The 17,672-nt window shown below is 38.6% G+C and overlaps 1 protein-coding gene across 3 annotated transcripts in view; it reads right to left on the bottom strand.

Annotated features, from left to right (window-relative positions):
• Positions 1-659: 659 nt before the first annotated feature.
• The window catches only part of LIN28B (lin-28 homolog B), an 80,814-nt gene continuing 63,801 nt past the window's right edge, over positions 660-17,672 (bottom strand). For all 3 annotated transcript variants that reach the window (XM_058174665.1, XM_058174647.1, XM_058174656.1), the window contains exon 4: positions 660-7,662. In XM_058174665.1, coding sequence (XP_058030648.1) covers positions 7,290-7,662 — 373 coding nt within the window. In that variant the 3' untranslated portion in view covers positions 660-7,289. The remainder of the gene's footprint in view (positions 7,663-17,672) is intronic.

Genomic DNA, 17,672 nt, shown 5'->3' on the forward strand with positions numbered 1-17,672 from the left:
GCTATTCCTGCCAGTTTAGTGTCATCTGCAGATTTGATCTAAGTCATTTATGAAGATACTGAAGAGTACTGGGCCTAAGAGGGAGCCTTGTGGTATCCCACTGCTTACTTCTCTCCATGTGGATGTTGTACCATTAAGGATTACTCGAGTACATTTTGTCAGTCGGCTACAAATCCAACTGGTGATGATTTACTGGATTAATTTGGATGCCATAAAAACAATCCATCCACCTTGTAATTTGTTGTATTCTAACAATAAAAGTTTTATCTAAGCAGCATGCAGATATATAAAACAATAAGGCTTTCTAGCCAATTTTCCATGGGTCCATTCTTGGTGGAATAGGGACTATAATCTCATTGGATTTCTCCTTTTGCTTAACAATGTTGCTTGTGCAATGTATAAGTTGAGAAAAATGATTACAATAAAAATTGAATAAAATAGGATTACGACTATTGTAAATTTATTGAAAACATTAAAAGGGTGAGCATCGTATTCAATTTCCAACAAACATGAAGAATTCATCCCAATGAATGATTCGTAAAAAGGACAGAAATAATTTAGGGCTGTGCCCAATGTTTTCCCACCCAGCATATACTGAAACTCTCAGAAACTGTTGGTAAATGCCAATGTTATGTTTTATTTTTCATCACATAATCCTTTTAAACCTCAGTCACAAATGGATGATTGATAGAAATAAACATTCAGCAATAGGCATTAGATGAAGGTATAAAATACAGGATATATATAAAGACAATCAGTGCTTTGTTCCAACAAGACAGAGACAGTAAATAGGTGGAAACATGATCTTTCCCAACCCCCCTCATCACTGTCTTCTTTTTTAAAAGACCCCAAAATTCAAGTGACTTGTTTTTATAATATGTAAACAACATAATGAATTAAAAATGGACCATGAGGTAATCTATATTCTATGGAGGACAGGTTTAAAAACACTAGATAAAAAGACAATATTTAAGACACACAGATATTGTGTTCACTTTGGTCTCTGGTTATTTAATTCATTCACTAGAGTAATATACAAATTCAAGTCAATCTGATAATACTTGTCAGCCATATTGTTAAGAAATAGGAAACTGAAAGAGGTAGTCGCTATTGTAATGGTTTTTCTTAGTTTGCCACGGTAGGTTAGCAATAGTTTAGAGCAAATGTCCTAACTCTTCTTATATTCAATTTCATTCTCATTTTCTTGTGATGGAAGTCGCATTGGACCTTCACGTGAGCAAGCTGCATGCTTGGAAAGAAGCTTGATGCTTCCTTCCCGAGATACAAATATTTAGGAACTATTGATGCTGAAAATGGAGCTTAGATTAATACACTCTTAATCTGCTCAACCACAGTACAAGGGTGGCAAAGTCAGGGGTCTGCTCCATCTGCATCAGAGGACTGAATTTATATTCACAGATTGCTTATTTTCAGCTTCTTTGGCCTGATGCAGGGCATTGTGAAAAACTGTTGAAGCCTTTGTCAGCATCTTGTCGCCAACCAATCATGATGGCAGAATAACACTACTAGCCTCTTCAAAAGGCCGATGATACAAAACATAACAAGATACATTTTAACAAGTCTTTAAAAGCGACCATAGACAAAGTCATAAAATCTCATTAAAGACAATCTAGCAAAATTAAATCCTGCGCATCCGCACACATTTTCCCAATGACATTCATTTCCATCATAACTAAAGGGGAGGAAAAACACACATATATTCTTTTTGATAAACATTTCTCACAGATAAATTAATTTAAATTAGTTTAAGACTTAATGAGATCTTTCCCCTTTATATTTTTTCATACAAAAGTCACCAGGTCTATAACACTTTTATGGGTCTCTATCCACAAAATTACACAAAGGAAGTAACTTTGGGGTAGTACTAAGACAAATTAAGATCTTTTTAACTGAATAGTCTGTATTTAGCAAAAGAATCACATCCTTACAGAGCTAATTGTACAATCAAACAACACCTAAGTAATTGTCCTCTTATCTTTTCCCTCTGAGATTTTTTTTTAAAGTTGCTAGTCAAGTATGCACAGCTCCTATATGAGACCAGTTCTGGAGCACAAGAATCTCAATTCTAGGGCAAGGAGACAAAGAAAACATTTGTGCAAGTGAGAATCCCATTGCAATTCATATGACAGACTTGCTGTTTCAAGTTTTGGCTTAGTCACATTAGAAAGTTCAAAAAAAGTTTTATAAAGCTCAATGCCAACAAGAGTTCAGGATGCTGTTGAAAGCGATAGTAATTCCTAAATATTAAAATAAAATATTTTAATTTTGCAGTAAAATTGTAACTCTTAAAAGCTTTAAAGATATTGGCATCTATCATTCAAGCATGAATTTTGCTCATGTATTTTTTTTCCTTATCCATTTAGTAAACTTTCACAGAGTTAAGTGTTGATCTACTCAGCTATTATGTCTTTATACTGGGGGCTAAAAAGTGCAAACTGGATTTGCACACATACCGTTAGCATTTGTTTAGTGATGCTCAAAGTGGGTGGGGCCAAATACTTAGGATTTTGCACTTGTGCTTTGAGGGTGGGCAAGTTAAAGAGCAAAGCAAATGCCTTAAAGCTTGCAGGTCCTTAAACCAAAGCTTGGTAAAACTGACTTTGTGCAGTTACACCTCAGGGAAGAAAGTAGGGTTGCGCTCCCAGCATCTCGGGGATTTTTTCGCCTTTGGCTGTAACCTTCACCACGACTCTGAGGACAAAGAGGTGGGAAGAGAGGTTTCTCCAGACACTCCTCTTGGGCTCTCTCATTGCCCACCTTTCTCTACCTTGATGGGAGGCCTCTGTGCACAAATCATCCTTTCCTGTTCACATCACATAGAGGGTGGCCAGGAATGGTTGCAGTTGGGGCATCAGTTGGGCCACTCTTGCAGTCAATGGAACCGCAACTGTGATTTATTAACTCAGTCTTCTTATTCGGACATCATACAAGACTGCAGTCTAATTGCTGTTCACCAGTTTGGAATGGATCTTGTTTTACAAACGATGTTTAAACCTGGTTCAGGTGCCAATGGGAAGCATGATTTAACAAATCACACTCATCTTCCCTTGTGTCTGCAGAGAGAGACAAGGAGGGGAATGAGGGAGGCATGCTGAAACCCATGGTCAGATTTGGGCCATGGGATTATTTAGGCCAGACAAAAACCCAGGTTTGGGCAGCCAATTCTTGTTGGAGTCTGTCCATTATCAAAGCAATGAAACCCAGGAGTGCATTATTTTGGAACAATATGGCTGTTCTATGTTCCTTACAAACTGGCAAACATACTGAAATGGGATAAATATAGTATCACTCTCACTAGCAGTCTGCTAGGTTGTAACATTACTGCTTATTATTTGCTTTAATCAGATAATTATATCTATAAACAGAGAGCAAAGAAAAAACTAACAATTCTCTTGCTGGAAGATAATGAGATAGTTAATTCCCACATGTTGGTTCTTTCTTAAGAGGGGAAAAAAAATTCCTACTGGTATATCAACAGCACCTCTTTCTCTGTCAACCAGGTAGAAAAAGTTAAATTTCAAGAGAGACTCTCATGTCATTTCAAACAGATGCATCGTTTTCAAAACTAAATATCATTGTAATATGTGTATGTTGCACAAGCAATTTTTTTCTTTTAAAGTAGAGGTATGTACCATAGAATCAAAAGCCACATTTAAGACCAGAGCAACACGCAGGTATTGCTTCTGTGGTAAGTAATGAGGTAGTTGTTTGCTGTAAACAGAAATAATTATATTCTTCCCTATACTAACAATGTGGCTTAGAAATTCAGGAACAGGGAGACACTGCCCTGCCCACAACCCTGAAAGTCAGCCATGCTCGTAATGTGTTCACTTCAGTACATGGGAAATACTATGCAAAAAGTTGATATCTGAGTCATAAGAAACTCATTAGTAAATAGAGGTAGTTATTATCATTAGCACATAATATGTATATAATAGCACGGTACATAGCAGTATCAAAGCATTTTTGTTTGTTCTGAACAAGCAAGCAATCTGTAAAAGAAAAACAATAATTACATACCATTTTCCCTGAGCAAGGTTCTTTGTCCTGAGAAGGATATTTTGCAATAGTGACCATCCTCCAATATACAAAAATAAAATGTAAACTTTTAATAATAAGACAGGTCTGCTAGGCTCTCTTAGCAATTCAGTCTGTGGCTGCTGGAATTACTAATTTCACTCAAAAAGAAAAAAAAGTAGTTCTGGAATTTTAAAGTAGCTAAACAGAGAATGGCCAGTTTTCAAATCCACCATTTCCATATCACTCTCTAAAAAAAGGTCAATAAACTTTGGTTTATATTTTCAAAATGACCTTTACCCTTGCCATTGTTGCTGTTTTATAACCCGGTTATTATACCTACTAAAAGATTAGGCAATGCCACTTCGATTTGTCTACATAACTTAAATAAGTTTACAATCCTTGCATAAGGCAAGGAAGTAGTTCTCTATACATACATCACATTCAGTATCGTCAAAACAAAAACAAAACAAAATCCAAAAAACCAAAACACCCCATTTTGCACTGAAGTTCACTGAAAACATCAGTATAAACCACCAAGATTCTTCTTTCCCTCCAGCACTGCCATGGATTCCAAACAAATTTCCATCATCAGAGTTGGGCCTACTTTTAGGCCACTGAGTCATTTTCCTGAAGGAACATGGGATAGTGGTGACAGCAATATGATCAACAATGTTTAGAGAAGGTTTTTCCTGTGGGTTGAGCAGAGCCTACCTGAGATTCTCAATGACTTAACCTAGGCGTGTCCAATCTATGGCCCACAAGCCACATGCAGCTCTGGAGAGCAAGTAATGTGGCCCCACAAAATTGTAAACTTTTAACATTATTATGTGATTTATATACTTTAACTAAGCTATCTATTTTATATAGGACCAAAGACAATCCCTCTTCACTCAATTTAGTTCAGGAAAGCCAAAATGTTGGACCCCCCCATGACTTAATTGAAGAAAACCTGAAGATTTGGTTCAAACTATATTATGAAATCAGATCTTCTTTACTTTTATTTGCTTTTACATTAATTTGCCAAATAAATGGGGTCAAGTATTTCTTCAAGATTAATTTTAAAAGAAAGAAGCAATGGTCCATGGGACTGAATTAACATCTGGCTCATGTGTCCTTTGAAGGTATCAACAGCGGCAGCTGCTCCAAAATTGGTGAAATGGGTAAGAAATTGATTTTAGCTCATTCCTGGGAGAGTGGAAAAATTATGAGAGTTTGATCCTGACCAAATAATATTGTAATGGATGGTGCAGAAGTCACCATGGACACAAGGAAGATCTGGTTTCTGGAACTTGAGAGAGGGCCAGCCGGAGTATGAGGTGGCCCGTATCATAGACTCTAGATGGTTGCAGTACCTGATCAACTGGAAGGGGTTTGGGCCCTAAGGACATATCCTTGGAAGATGCTGAGGCCATGCACGCCCCCTATCTTATCTGCTAGTTCCACCTCTGACACCCATGGAAATTGGTCCATGGAGATCAGGGGGGCAGGCCATGCTGGTGGGGAATAATATAATGGATGCCTCAGAAGCTAGTTCAGATGACAAGGAACAGCTGGCATCACTGCAGATTGGGCTCTAAGGAAAGTCTGGAAGACCTAAGGGACTATGAGTCAGGAAGGGATGGGCAAGAGCAGGAGGAGAGAAGTTGGAGGAGTGACCGGACAAGCAGCTGAGAATTGGACTCATTGGGTTTTGCCCTGGTTCCTGTGAGGTGAATCCTGGAGAATACTATTCAGGGATGACAAAGCCTCAATAAAGATTTGTGGTGTATGTGCGTATGATCGGGACAGGACAAATGTATTACCAGCTAACTGGCTTTCTAACCTCTATTTATAAAATCAATCCCCCAAAAGCCAAGCACCTGGGCAACTCTGTAGGCTTTTAAATAATTCAGCATGTACACAGACTGAAATTACTGTTACATAATATAGCAATTAAGTAAGTTTAAGACGACAATCCTATATACTAATTTTTCTTGAGCTTGAGGCCAGTGAGATCTTACACAGGATTGCACTGTAAATATCAAATATTGATCTTTGGGAAGTTAAAAGGCCAAGACCCATTTCTTAGAAAGGTGTATAGAAATCTGTCCAGTGATATGAACACTGAATTGGGAGATGCTACTGCTGCCACCACCATCACTTTCATAATCCTCACGATTTGCACAAGATGAGTCCCATCAAGTTTTGCAAAAGGGGAGTCCAAACGGCATTTCACTATCACTTTAAATCATTATTTTAACATCTGCATTCTCCCATACAACCACCTAACCTGTATATAAGTCATATTGAGTTGATACAGTATTTCAGATAACACATTCATTATCTAAGGGGAGGGCAGGGAAAAATGGGGGAGCGCCTTTAATTCTTTAAAACTTTGTGGCAATTCTGAGGCAACTTTAAACCAAGGCATTACCCTTTCAAGCTAAGAACTAAAAACTTCCATCCTCCATCTTTTCCACAGAGAGAATTACAATTTCCCTGAATTCTACAAGGATGTGTTGGTCTATTCAGTACCGTGGTCATGGTGACTCTATACTTAGGAAAGTATGGTTACAATTCTTTCCCTCCCCTTCTTCCTCTTTTATAATTAAAAAAGGCAACATTAAGGAAAAAAAATCCATTCAAAACTCAAACTATTACTTTCCCATGAATTCAAGAAACATAGTATTTAATGTATACATTCAGGCAATGGGCTAGTCTGTACATCAAAATATCAGATGGTTTATTGTGACAGGAATGAGTTTCTGTGCACAGAGGGTCAGTGTTCTGCTTCCCAGCCCTTGGATGGCCGTGAATTTTTTTAAAAAAAAAACTCATTTCCATTTCTTATTAATTGCTGTTTAGAATTAACAAATGCTATAATTATTCCCCCCCCCCCCCCAAGCAAGACATGGTTAAGATAAACCACAGAGAACTCAAGCAGCTAAAAGAAGCATAATCTTCCATAATTCTATAGGGCTGCTCTGGAAAAGAGGGGAATATATGCCCAACAATAATTTAGGCTAAGTTTAAAAATCACATGAGATCCTGATGCCCAAACTGTTTAGAAACCCATTAGCCATTAAACTCATCTGAAATGTACTCGGAGTGACTGGTTTGCTTTGGTTTTTTGTTTTCAAAAGACCTCTGGTCCACAACAGTAGTTAAAAATTTGAGGTTTGTTGCAGGATAATACATGAGATTAATTCTCCTTGTGCTTGAATGAGGTAGACGTCCCAAGAGGTAATGAAAGGCGGTGACAAAGCTTTTTAAGTCTTTTTTCTTTTTTGAACTGACGGTCCCTTCCGGCTTTGCTCTTCAGGTGACGGAGAAAACTTACTCGAAGCAGCTTCTTGAGGTGACTTTCCTGAAGGCTGTAAGATATCCGGCCTTCCTTCCAGAGAATAGGATGGAGAAGTGTAGCCATAGGCTCCTCCTCCTCCTTCCCTCAGGAAGGCTGATGTGGAGGGCTGGGTGTCAGCTTCGTATCTTCCCTGGTAACTCGTGGGCTGCTGTGGAACAGTTTTAAGCGGACAGTTTGCCACCATGTGCATGATGCTCTGACAGTAATGGCACTTCTTTGGCTGTGGAGGTAGAATACATTCCTTAGCATGATGATCGAAGCCACCACAATTGTAGCATCTGCAAAACACAAACAGGGAGATATATCCTTAATTGAATAGGCTCACAAGAGAAATGTTTGATCCTCAACTTAAAAAAAAAAAATTAGCAAGGGGCCGGTGCCAAGGAGACCAAGATCACCAAATTTGGAAACTTAAAAATCCTTGATGCTGTCTGAGTTTGGTTATTTGTTTTCAGAAGTTTCATTACCCAATTAGGTAACTTCATCAGTGCAAATTTGAAATCGTTATATTACCTGATGCTTTTTTGACACTATTTTGGAAAGCTGCTTTCTAATATTCGAGGGTATTTCAAAGAAGTTGACAAGACTACTTTGGATTAAGAACCAGGAAGCATGTCATTTTTTTGAATTATAAATGAAAGGAAAAGAAGCAGTACAATGGAACTTCTTTGTTGTTTCTAAAGGACTGTCAAAAGCAATTGGTAAAGACTTGATACCTAAGAAACTGACTGCATCAGCCTGGCAAACATCCATCAATGTAGGCTTAGTCTATACCCGTGATGAGTACCTGTGGCACTCAGCGCCCTCTCTATGGGCATGCGAGCCATCACCCCAATTTAGCTCCGCTGCGCATGCACGTCCCACCAGCCAGCTGGTCTTCTGCCGTGCATGCGCGGGGCAGGGGGCATGCAGGGGGGGGCTGTGCATGCATACGTGGGGGCATGTACAGTGCCCGCATGTGCAGTGGGGCGTGTGGGGGTGCACATGGGGGGGGAGCATGCGGGAGGGGCATGTGCATTGCATTTTGGGGATTCGGGCACGTGCTTTGGGCACTCGGCCCAGAAAAGGTTAGCCATCACTGGTCTATACATTCTTATCAACTACAACAGTGCTATTATTGGGAGATTTGTACATCTCTCTTTCCTTTAGTCCACAAGCAACAAGATAACAGTTTAATATTGACTGAAAAAAATGATAGAAGCTTTCTTAAAATATGAACAATAGTCAATTTATGCTGGATTCTACTCAGAATACTTGATAAAATTGTGTGATGTGAAATATGCAAAAAAAAAAAAAAGTCCTGGATAAGGTGCACAATAGTACTGATACTGAGAAATATTGGAAAGTTTATTGGAGATTATTATGAATTGTATTGCTTCTTAAAGTCATGAAGAGTATTGCTTCAGAGTTACAAAGGATAACCATGGTAAGGGGGGGGGGAAATCAATTAAAACAGATGCATCAATTTGTTGTCATTGCTGATTTCTATTTCACACACACACACACACACACACAAAATTAAACCTTAAGACTAAGACTAAGACTAAGAACCTGTAAGCAAAAGTTAAGAAGCTCAACAGCCTGCAGTTGCCAGCTCTTGGATTTTGAGATAACCTGAAGTTTTTTTTATTTAAATTTATTTGTATCCAGCCTTTATTATTTTTACAAATAATTCAATGCCACACCATTTCCAACACCTCTTTCTCCTACGGTATTTCTCCATAACAACCCTGTGAGGTGGCTTGGGCTGAGAGAGTGCCTGGAGTGTCACCTAGCAGCTGGCTTTCATGGCTAAAGCAGGAGTTGAACTCACAGCTTCCTGCTTTTGATTCTGGTGCCTTAACCAGTAGACCAAACTGGTTCTCATGCTATTCATTCCTTCCCTCTTTGCTGGAACCACCAATACATCATCATATCTTGTCTGGAGGAATACTGAGATCTCACAGAATGGTTTTTTTTCCAAAGGAAAGGAAGGAACACTTTTAAAAACCTTCAGTGAAATGAATTTGGTATCTCAAATGCTTCCCAGCTTTGAGGTATATTAAAGCAAAGTAAATTTTTGCAAATTAGTCACAGGAAAAGTATTACTATGAGAACATTACAGAGTTCAAGACAAATCTGTGTAGGTTGTGGGTGTTTTGAAAATATCTAAACCAAGATAAAGGAAATTATTTTCTTGTGAATAAGTTACCAAGAGAATGGCAATGCGAAGAATGTTAGCAGGAAGACCCCTGCTCCTCTCTGTATTTCCAGAGAGGGTAAATCACAGCCATATGGCTGCAGGCCACTGAAAGCAGCCATATTGGGGGGAGAACGTGGGTGTCAGCACATCAAATCTGGATTGTGGGGAGCCTTTTCAAGGTCCTTTGTAACTCTGAACAGACACTAAGCAACCGATCATAAGTGGGGGACATTGTGTACTATGTCTCAACTATCATGATAAGAAATTCTGTGCTAGGTAAAACGTATATATGCAATGCAGAAAGAAAAAAATCATGTAGAAAAAAAGAAGATAAAAGAAATGTACTTCCAATGAATAAATATTTTGTGTGGTTTTATTTTTATCTGTTTCAGAATAATCCACTAGAGGGCAGCAACCATCTGCTCATTCCCCTCTTCCTTGAAGTGCTTTAAACTGTTATTTCAAAAATTATTGTCAAAGAGGAAAACCAGGTCATTTTAACAACAGTTTTAAAGATGAAGAAAGGTATGATCAAGATCGTATTTTCAAGAAATATGCTTATATACCGTATACATAACGTATCTTTTTTATATCATCTCTCTTGATCTATCTATCTATCTATCTATCTATCTATCTATCTATCTATCTATCTATCTATCTATCTATCTATCTATCGCTATCTATCTATGGGGATAGATATGAATCTATGGTTCAGTGGTAAGATGCTGAGCTTGTCGATCAAAAGGTCGGCAGTTCAGCAGTTCAAATCCCTAGTGCCGTGTAACGAGGCAAGCTCCCGTTACTTGTCCCAGCTTCTGCCAACTTAGCAGTTTGAAAGCACGTAAAAAATGCGAGTAGAAAAATAGGGACCACCTTTGATGGGAAGGTAACAGCATTCCGTGCGCATTTGACATTTAGTCATGCTGGCCACATGACCACGGAGACGTCTTCAGACAGCGCTGGCTCTTCGGCTTTGAAACGGAGATGAGCACCGTCCCCCTACAGTTGGGAACGACTAGCACTTATGTGTGAGGGGAACCTTTACCTTTACCTGATCATCTACTTAAAGATATATTAATTCTAAGCCAACAATACTTTTTTACAATAGATTGGAATTTGAAATGAAAAATATCAGCCTCTAAAGGAGAATTATTTGTAGTTGAGGGTTGAAATGAGGGGATCACTAGCAGTCAGCACTCAGATGAACTCAAGGATTAACATCCAACCAACAATCAAAAAGTAAACAATTCCCCAATCAAGGAACTGCCAAAAAAGCCAATGGTAGTAAATAACCCAACCAAAGAATCTCCAAGACCACGCCCACTAGGAATATAAACTAAGAACAAACCCATCCTTAGTAATACTAATGATGTTACCTAGTTTGGGTAATAAAGTATCTGTAAGCAAACTAAGCTCAGATAGCACCAGCCTCATATTGTTTATGTTCCTGTAAGAGCTGTAAGTTTTCAAACATTGCTGAGCAAATGCTTTCCAAAAAGCAGCTTTCCCACCTCCCATAAAACTAACGGGGTGGGAAGAAACTATATCACAATATAGCCATGGCTAGGTAAAATTTTTGCATGAACAAGAAATAGAAACAAGAGATTAAAGTAATCTTATTTGTCACTCAAACTTGGCCTAGTAGTAGTCTATTCACTTTTTTAGACTGGCTATTAGGTGAAATTTTGGTTTAGTTGCTCTGATTCCTTTCACAGGTTTGTTGAAACCTGAATTTCCTCCCCAGTCTTTTCTGAGATGTGATTTTCACCAAGGAATGTTTTGGGTTAAAGCTTGAGGATCTCCCCGCTTGTCCACACCCTCCCCTCCTGGCAGCCAGCAGCCAGCTAGGGTTTTATGAGAGGAGAATGAGAGGGAAGAGGAGGAGGGAAGCCTCTGCCTCGGCCTACGCTCATTCCTCAGCCAGCCCAGATTTCCAAAAAGTTGCCAAATAGAAAGAAAAGGAGTAGTGAACAGCCCCAAGTAGAGCTTGCTGGGCTTTCCGAGACAGTGAGAAGAGACACAGAGACAGAGAAAGAGACGGAGAAAGCAAGATACACACATACACACAGACAGAGAGAGAGACACACACACAGAGGGAGAGAGAGATACAAAGAAAGGGGGAGACTTGTTGATGGGTGAGCATCTTTGGCAAGGGTGCTCTAGCTTTCTCCGAGCCTGACCCCCCAGGGTGGGTGCGCGAGGTTCAGCAGGGCCAGCCTCCTTTTCCCACTGCGGTGGCTGGGTGCTGCAGGCCCATCCCCCTTTCCGTCGTCATCCCCTCCTCCCAGACCCCATTCCCATCCCGCCAGCCCTCGTGTTAGTGAGGCTGGCATCGGTCACAACTGGATCAGGCCAGTGTCTTGGTGCGGAGAGCAGGTTGCGCATCTCCCCAAGCGACCGAGGCATGCCCAGCACCAACAAGCTTCAGGATGAGTGAGGCACTGGAGAATCAGCCCCGGCTGCTTCTCCACCCCCCTGCCGTCACCCTCACCTTCTCAGGCCAGGTGAGGAGTGACTGAGAGGTGAGGGTGAGGATCGGGGCCAGCCAGTGATGTGACAGGGAGCTGCAGCAGAGGGCCCAAAAAGCCACATGCGACTCAGGAGCCGTGAGCTGCCGACACCAGAGATAGGTCAATTTAAGTGAAGAATTCTGTTTTGCTGGGCTTTTTGATGGAAGAAAATAAAAACCAGCTTGTGGTTTTCTTTAAAAATGAGTTCTATTCAGGAGGAGGAAGAAATATACAAGGTTCAACAAAACAAAGCCTTAGCAATGAATTTAAACGAGGCCAGCTCATTTTTGTTAGGGCCACATACAGACATAAGCACAAGTATTGCTCCACACATTTTTTCTTTAAATGTGTTGAAGTAGGCTAAAGGGCTTCATCAGCAGATCAGTTAGCAGCCATAGACAAATCCATTTAATAAGTCACTAGGGTAAGCACTATGTTACTCAATTTAATTTTTTTACTTTCCCAATTGATCAAAAGCCAGCTAGCCCAAGGGGCCTCCTCATTTTGTAGAGGGTATATATTAGTTATCCATCATCTACTTATGCGTTGTTTGGAAAGGAACATACTTTCTAAATTCTCCTTTTCACTTTTACATAAAGAATATTGTGATTAAGATTTGGAGCCTATAATTTATTACCAAGAAGCAAGCTTGTAGTGGGTGCATTCCATTACACTATGCATGTCCTTATCTGTATACATTTAAACTTTATGGATTTATAGTCTTAATTTGGTTCCCCTGAATTTTGTTTATAAAAGTCTTATCAATCATGCACTTCTTTTCCAATCACACCCATTTCAAAACACTTTGCCTCTCCATGAACCTAAGGATCTTAAAAAGCAGAGAACTAATTTTAGGCACACAACATCACAAATATATTAGAAATAACAAAGCACCATTCACGAAAGTGAAGAATTCAGACTGGAAAATTAAAGGCTTTAAAACAGCAGAGCTCTCAGAGTGTTTAGCTGATTTAGTTTATTATACACACAAAACCATAAGTATGACCTTTGATATTCTTTACAAAATATGTTCCAGAAATGGCAAACTTATTTCTGCTCTTAAAAAATCCTTAATGCTGTAGCAGAGCACTAAAATAGGTATTTTATGATTGATAAGACAGGTGAAGACCTTTTGTGTTATTGCCTCCCCCCCCCCCCCAAATACTATAGAATAAATGGTAAGATACGAAGTTCCACCAAATATTCAGTACAGATAGTCCTTGACTTATGATCACAATTGAGCCCCAAATTTCTATTGTTAAGTGAGACAGGTGAGTGAATTTTGCTCCACTTTATGACCTTTCTTGACACAGTTATTAAGTGAATCACTGCAGTTGTTAATTTAGTAACAGTTGTTAGGTGAATCTGACGTCCTCGTTGACTTTACTTGTCAGAAGGTCACAAAAGGTGGATCACATGCCCTGGGATGTTGCAGCAGTCATAAGTGTGAAAAATGGAAGTCACTTTTTCAGTGTTGTTGTAATTTTAAACAGTCACTAAATGAACTGTTGTAAATCGAGGACCACCTATATTAATCTCTGTACATGACAAGCCCTATTTGCAGTTTTGCGTTTCCAGAAAATCTTTCCGAAACTGCCGCCTTCTGACAAATATGTAGAAAGCTGAATCAGTTGCATGCCTTCTCAGACATGTTTGTCTTTTCTTTTTAAAAGCACACAGTTCCCCTAATATTATGAACTATAGGAAAATCACCAATAAAAATTTTCTCAGTTTCTGTTATTGGCAAATGGGTTGTAAAAGCTCTGAGGATTTTAGGAGGACTCTAAATCATTTCATTCATTCATTTCATTTATTTGATTTTTATACCGCCCTTCTCCTGAAGGACTCAGGGTGGTGTACAGGCAAATAAAAACAGACAAGACAATATTCTATAAAATGCAAAATTAAAAAACTTATTATAATTTGCCTAAAAATTTAAAATATATAAAAATTAAAACCCCGTTTAAAATTAATAATAAAACTATACAATCCATAAAATTTAAGCCAGCCCCGCGCGAATAAAAAGATGCGTCTTCAGTTTGCGGCGAAAGGTCCGAAGGTCAGGTATTTGGCGTAAACCCGGGGGAAGTTCGTTCCAGAGTGTGGGAGCCCCCATAGAGAAGGACCTTCCCCTGGGGGCCGCCAGCCGACATTGCTTAAATAATTCAAATGTTGTTAAAAAATTTGGGGAGGAACAAATTTTAAATAAATGCCATGGTACTATTTATCTATGCGCTAAGTAAATGAAAAAAAAAATGTTTTTACCTCGAACAACAAGTTTCCAAAAAAGGACTTTAGTAGTTCATGTTTCATGGTTAGTGACAGTCAAATTAACATTACAGAGATTTTACTGTCTGACCACACCTAATCTGATATTTCCTCCTGCCTTTAAAACAATATTATGGTTTTTCTGTCACTCAAGGCTAACTATTAATTTTTCACACTGGTTCTTCTTAAATCCAGACATCATGGATACTATTTCAAAGTATGTTACTGAAACGCCTTCCTCTATTCAAAATCAATGTTTCATTTTAAAAACAGTAGTTGAAAAAGGGAGATGGAACACAGAACACAAACCGATGGGCATGGTTTTTCATCTTGCCCCCTTTTTATAAAGTCATTTTAAGTGTTTATGGAATAAAGGAAAGTTTTAAAAAAGCTGAAGGAGATAAATATGTTTTATTAATAGATACTGTTCTTTAAAAAAAAAAAGAATTTATAGGTTCAAAAGCAAGAAACTGGCAATACACTGCCTTTTGCAGCTATGGGGGATTAAAATAATAGTTCTACTTTTTATAACAAACTTTATCTGTTTTAAGAATTATAGTGGTAAAAGTCAAATAACTATCACATTCTCCCCCATCCACCCATTTAGAATAGAATTTTTATTGGCCAAGTGTGATTGGACACACAAGGAATTTGTCTTGGTACATATGCTCTCAGTGTACATAAAAGAAAATTTCCTTTAGTAAATACAATTTGCAGCATTTTAAACCTTGTAGACTCTTTGTGTTTTAGATCTCTTCATCTCTGTATTAAAGGATAGATAAACCGTTTTCATGATTCAGTCAGTCCCTGATCTTGCATGTATTTTTAACCCTTTAATCCATTAAGGATTAATCTAGGTGTGCTTTACAAAACAGAATCTTTTTAACTTTTTGTTTTTCCAATCTCTCTGTGGGATTAAATTCATTTTATGTTCTAATATATTCTTCTATGTACTTTCATTATATTAATAGTTCTATTATGTGTGTGTGTCAGGGGTGAAATGCTACCGGTTCGGACAGGTTTGGCTAAACTGGTAGCGATGGCAGTGGGTGGTTCGGAGATCCGGTAGCGATGGCAGCACGAGGCTCTGGCCACCCTTTTGGTTGTTGTTACTTCCTGGTTTTAACGAGGAAGTAACCTGTTTTTTACCCTCTGCATGCGCAGAGGGGCTGCGTGCACATGTGGTGCTTGCACTTCCGAACCGGTGGGGAAGGTAAGTAGATTTTACCCCTGGTGAGTGTGTGTGTTCAAAAACATAACAGAACTGTTAATATGTGCCTTACAATAAATCTATTCCCTTCAATCTAGTTGATATAGAACTATTCTAATCTGACATATAGTGACCAAATCTGTCAAAACATGCAGGCAAATAGTTGTATACATAAGACTCTGCATTAAGACTTAAAGACTGTTGACTGCTTTTTCTTCTTTTTTCGTGTGTGTGTGTGTGTGTGTGTGTGTGTGTGTGTGTATTAGTAAAAGGGGAGGGAGAATTTTTCTTTTCTTTCAGCATTCAGCAAGTGTGGATCCCACATGTTAAATTTAATTGACCACTTTTTCTTCCTTTTTTTGTACACATTTTTGTCAGGCAGGAATATATTCAACACACACAGGTCCATAGGTCATAATGAATGAAGGAACAAATGAACACACACACAAACACACACACACACACACACACACACACACAACACAGACAAATATCCTTGTTGCCCTATGGATAGATACTATGGATAGCTTAAACAATGGATGACTGTCTCATCATTCTCCTTCAAACAAAAAGATTCTCTCTTTAGATATTTCCACTGGACTTAATAGAAACTACTGTGATCAAAAGCATGTTTCAGCAGATACAAGGAAACAAATATTTGCAAATTTGAAAGCTATCAAATGCTCAGTAGAAAGTGCTATACAAAATGCAAAACAGTTCTACCAAAATACTGCTTCTGTTTTTACTTACTGCTATCAAAAACAAACAACTTTTCTGGAAAATGTGGAAGAACAAAACTTTAAATAATGTTGTGCATTTCTTTGGTCCACAAGAAGAGTCTTCTGTTAGAAATACAGCTGTATACAGTTATTTATTAATTAAATTTTATCCTGCCCTTATTAAGGGGGGAAAAATCTATACCAGTCCATGGGCATTGTTATCTTTTCCCAATTATAATCAATATAATAGAAGGGAGATTTTAATTTAAAAAGGAAGAAAACCAAGATGAAAAGGGACAAGAAGTAAAAAGCCATAGATCCTACTTGTGTCATGTATACTGTTCATCCTCCACTACAGGTAGTCCTTGACTTACAACCGTTCGTTTAGTGACCGAAGTTACAACAACACTGATAAAAATGAATCATGGCTGGTTTTCACACTTATGACCATTACAGTATCTCCACAGTCGCTCGATCAAAATTTTGGGCACTTGGAAACAGAAATGTATTTACAACAGTTGCAGTATACTGAAGTCAGGCAATCTTGCCAACAAGCTTCCAACAAGCAAAGCCCAATTCCCTTAACGTTCATTTAACAACTGCAGTGATTGGTTTAACAACTGTGGCAAAAAGATCATAAAATGGACACAGCTCAACAATTGTCTCTATCTGTACTTATTTTCCACATTTTAGAATCCATGTGCTACTGCGGCAGCTAGTAGCAGGAACTGGCTCTGTAATTGCTACATTCCATTTAAACATTTCATTTCACATTCTCTCTCCCCTCCCCCCCTTTCAAGAAATTCATGTTAATTTTTAAAAAAAATATTCACATCGGCGACAGACTGTCTTCTGCCGTTTCTTTTAACTGGTTTGATGGTGGGTTACCCAACTGTACAACGACGCCTGTTTCAGTTGACCCAGCAAGCAGTTACACTTGAAATAGTACAAAATACGTTTTTTTGGGGTTTTTTGAAAACTAGTCCAACCATCTATGCACTGATATTTTACTTTCAAAATTATTCTTGGTGTTTTTGCAGTAACCCCTGACCTTGACAACTGCCAGCCAACATTTTCAAACAATAGGTCATAAAAAGATGGCATTGAAAACCTTTCTTTTTCTTTTACATTTTTCATAAATAAGTGAATAAATATATCCAGGCTCAAGCTATTAGGTCTGCCATCTATTACGTCAAAGAGACCCGTGAGCAGAAAGTTCCTTCCTGATAAAGCAAACAGAGTTGTTCTGTAAGGGAAAAAAGAGATGAGAATCTTCCAGCAAAAGCAGGAATGATTTCCTAATCAGAATCTGCACAGTAACTTTTAAGCTTTCTGTCCTTGGCCCATCATACTGCAAGGACACTGAAGTACTTTCTAACTGAAAAAGCATTGTGGAAAT

Source organism: Ahaetulla prasina, chromosome 1, assembly GCF_028640845.1.
Source record: "Ahaetulla prasina isolate Xishuangbanna chromosome 1, ASM2864084v1, whole genome shotgun sequence".
In the NCBI taxonomy this organism is placed as follows: domain Eukaryota; kingdom Metazoa; phylum Chordata; class Lepidosauria; order Squamata; family Colubridae; genus Ahaetulla; species Ahaetulla prasina.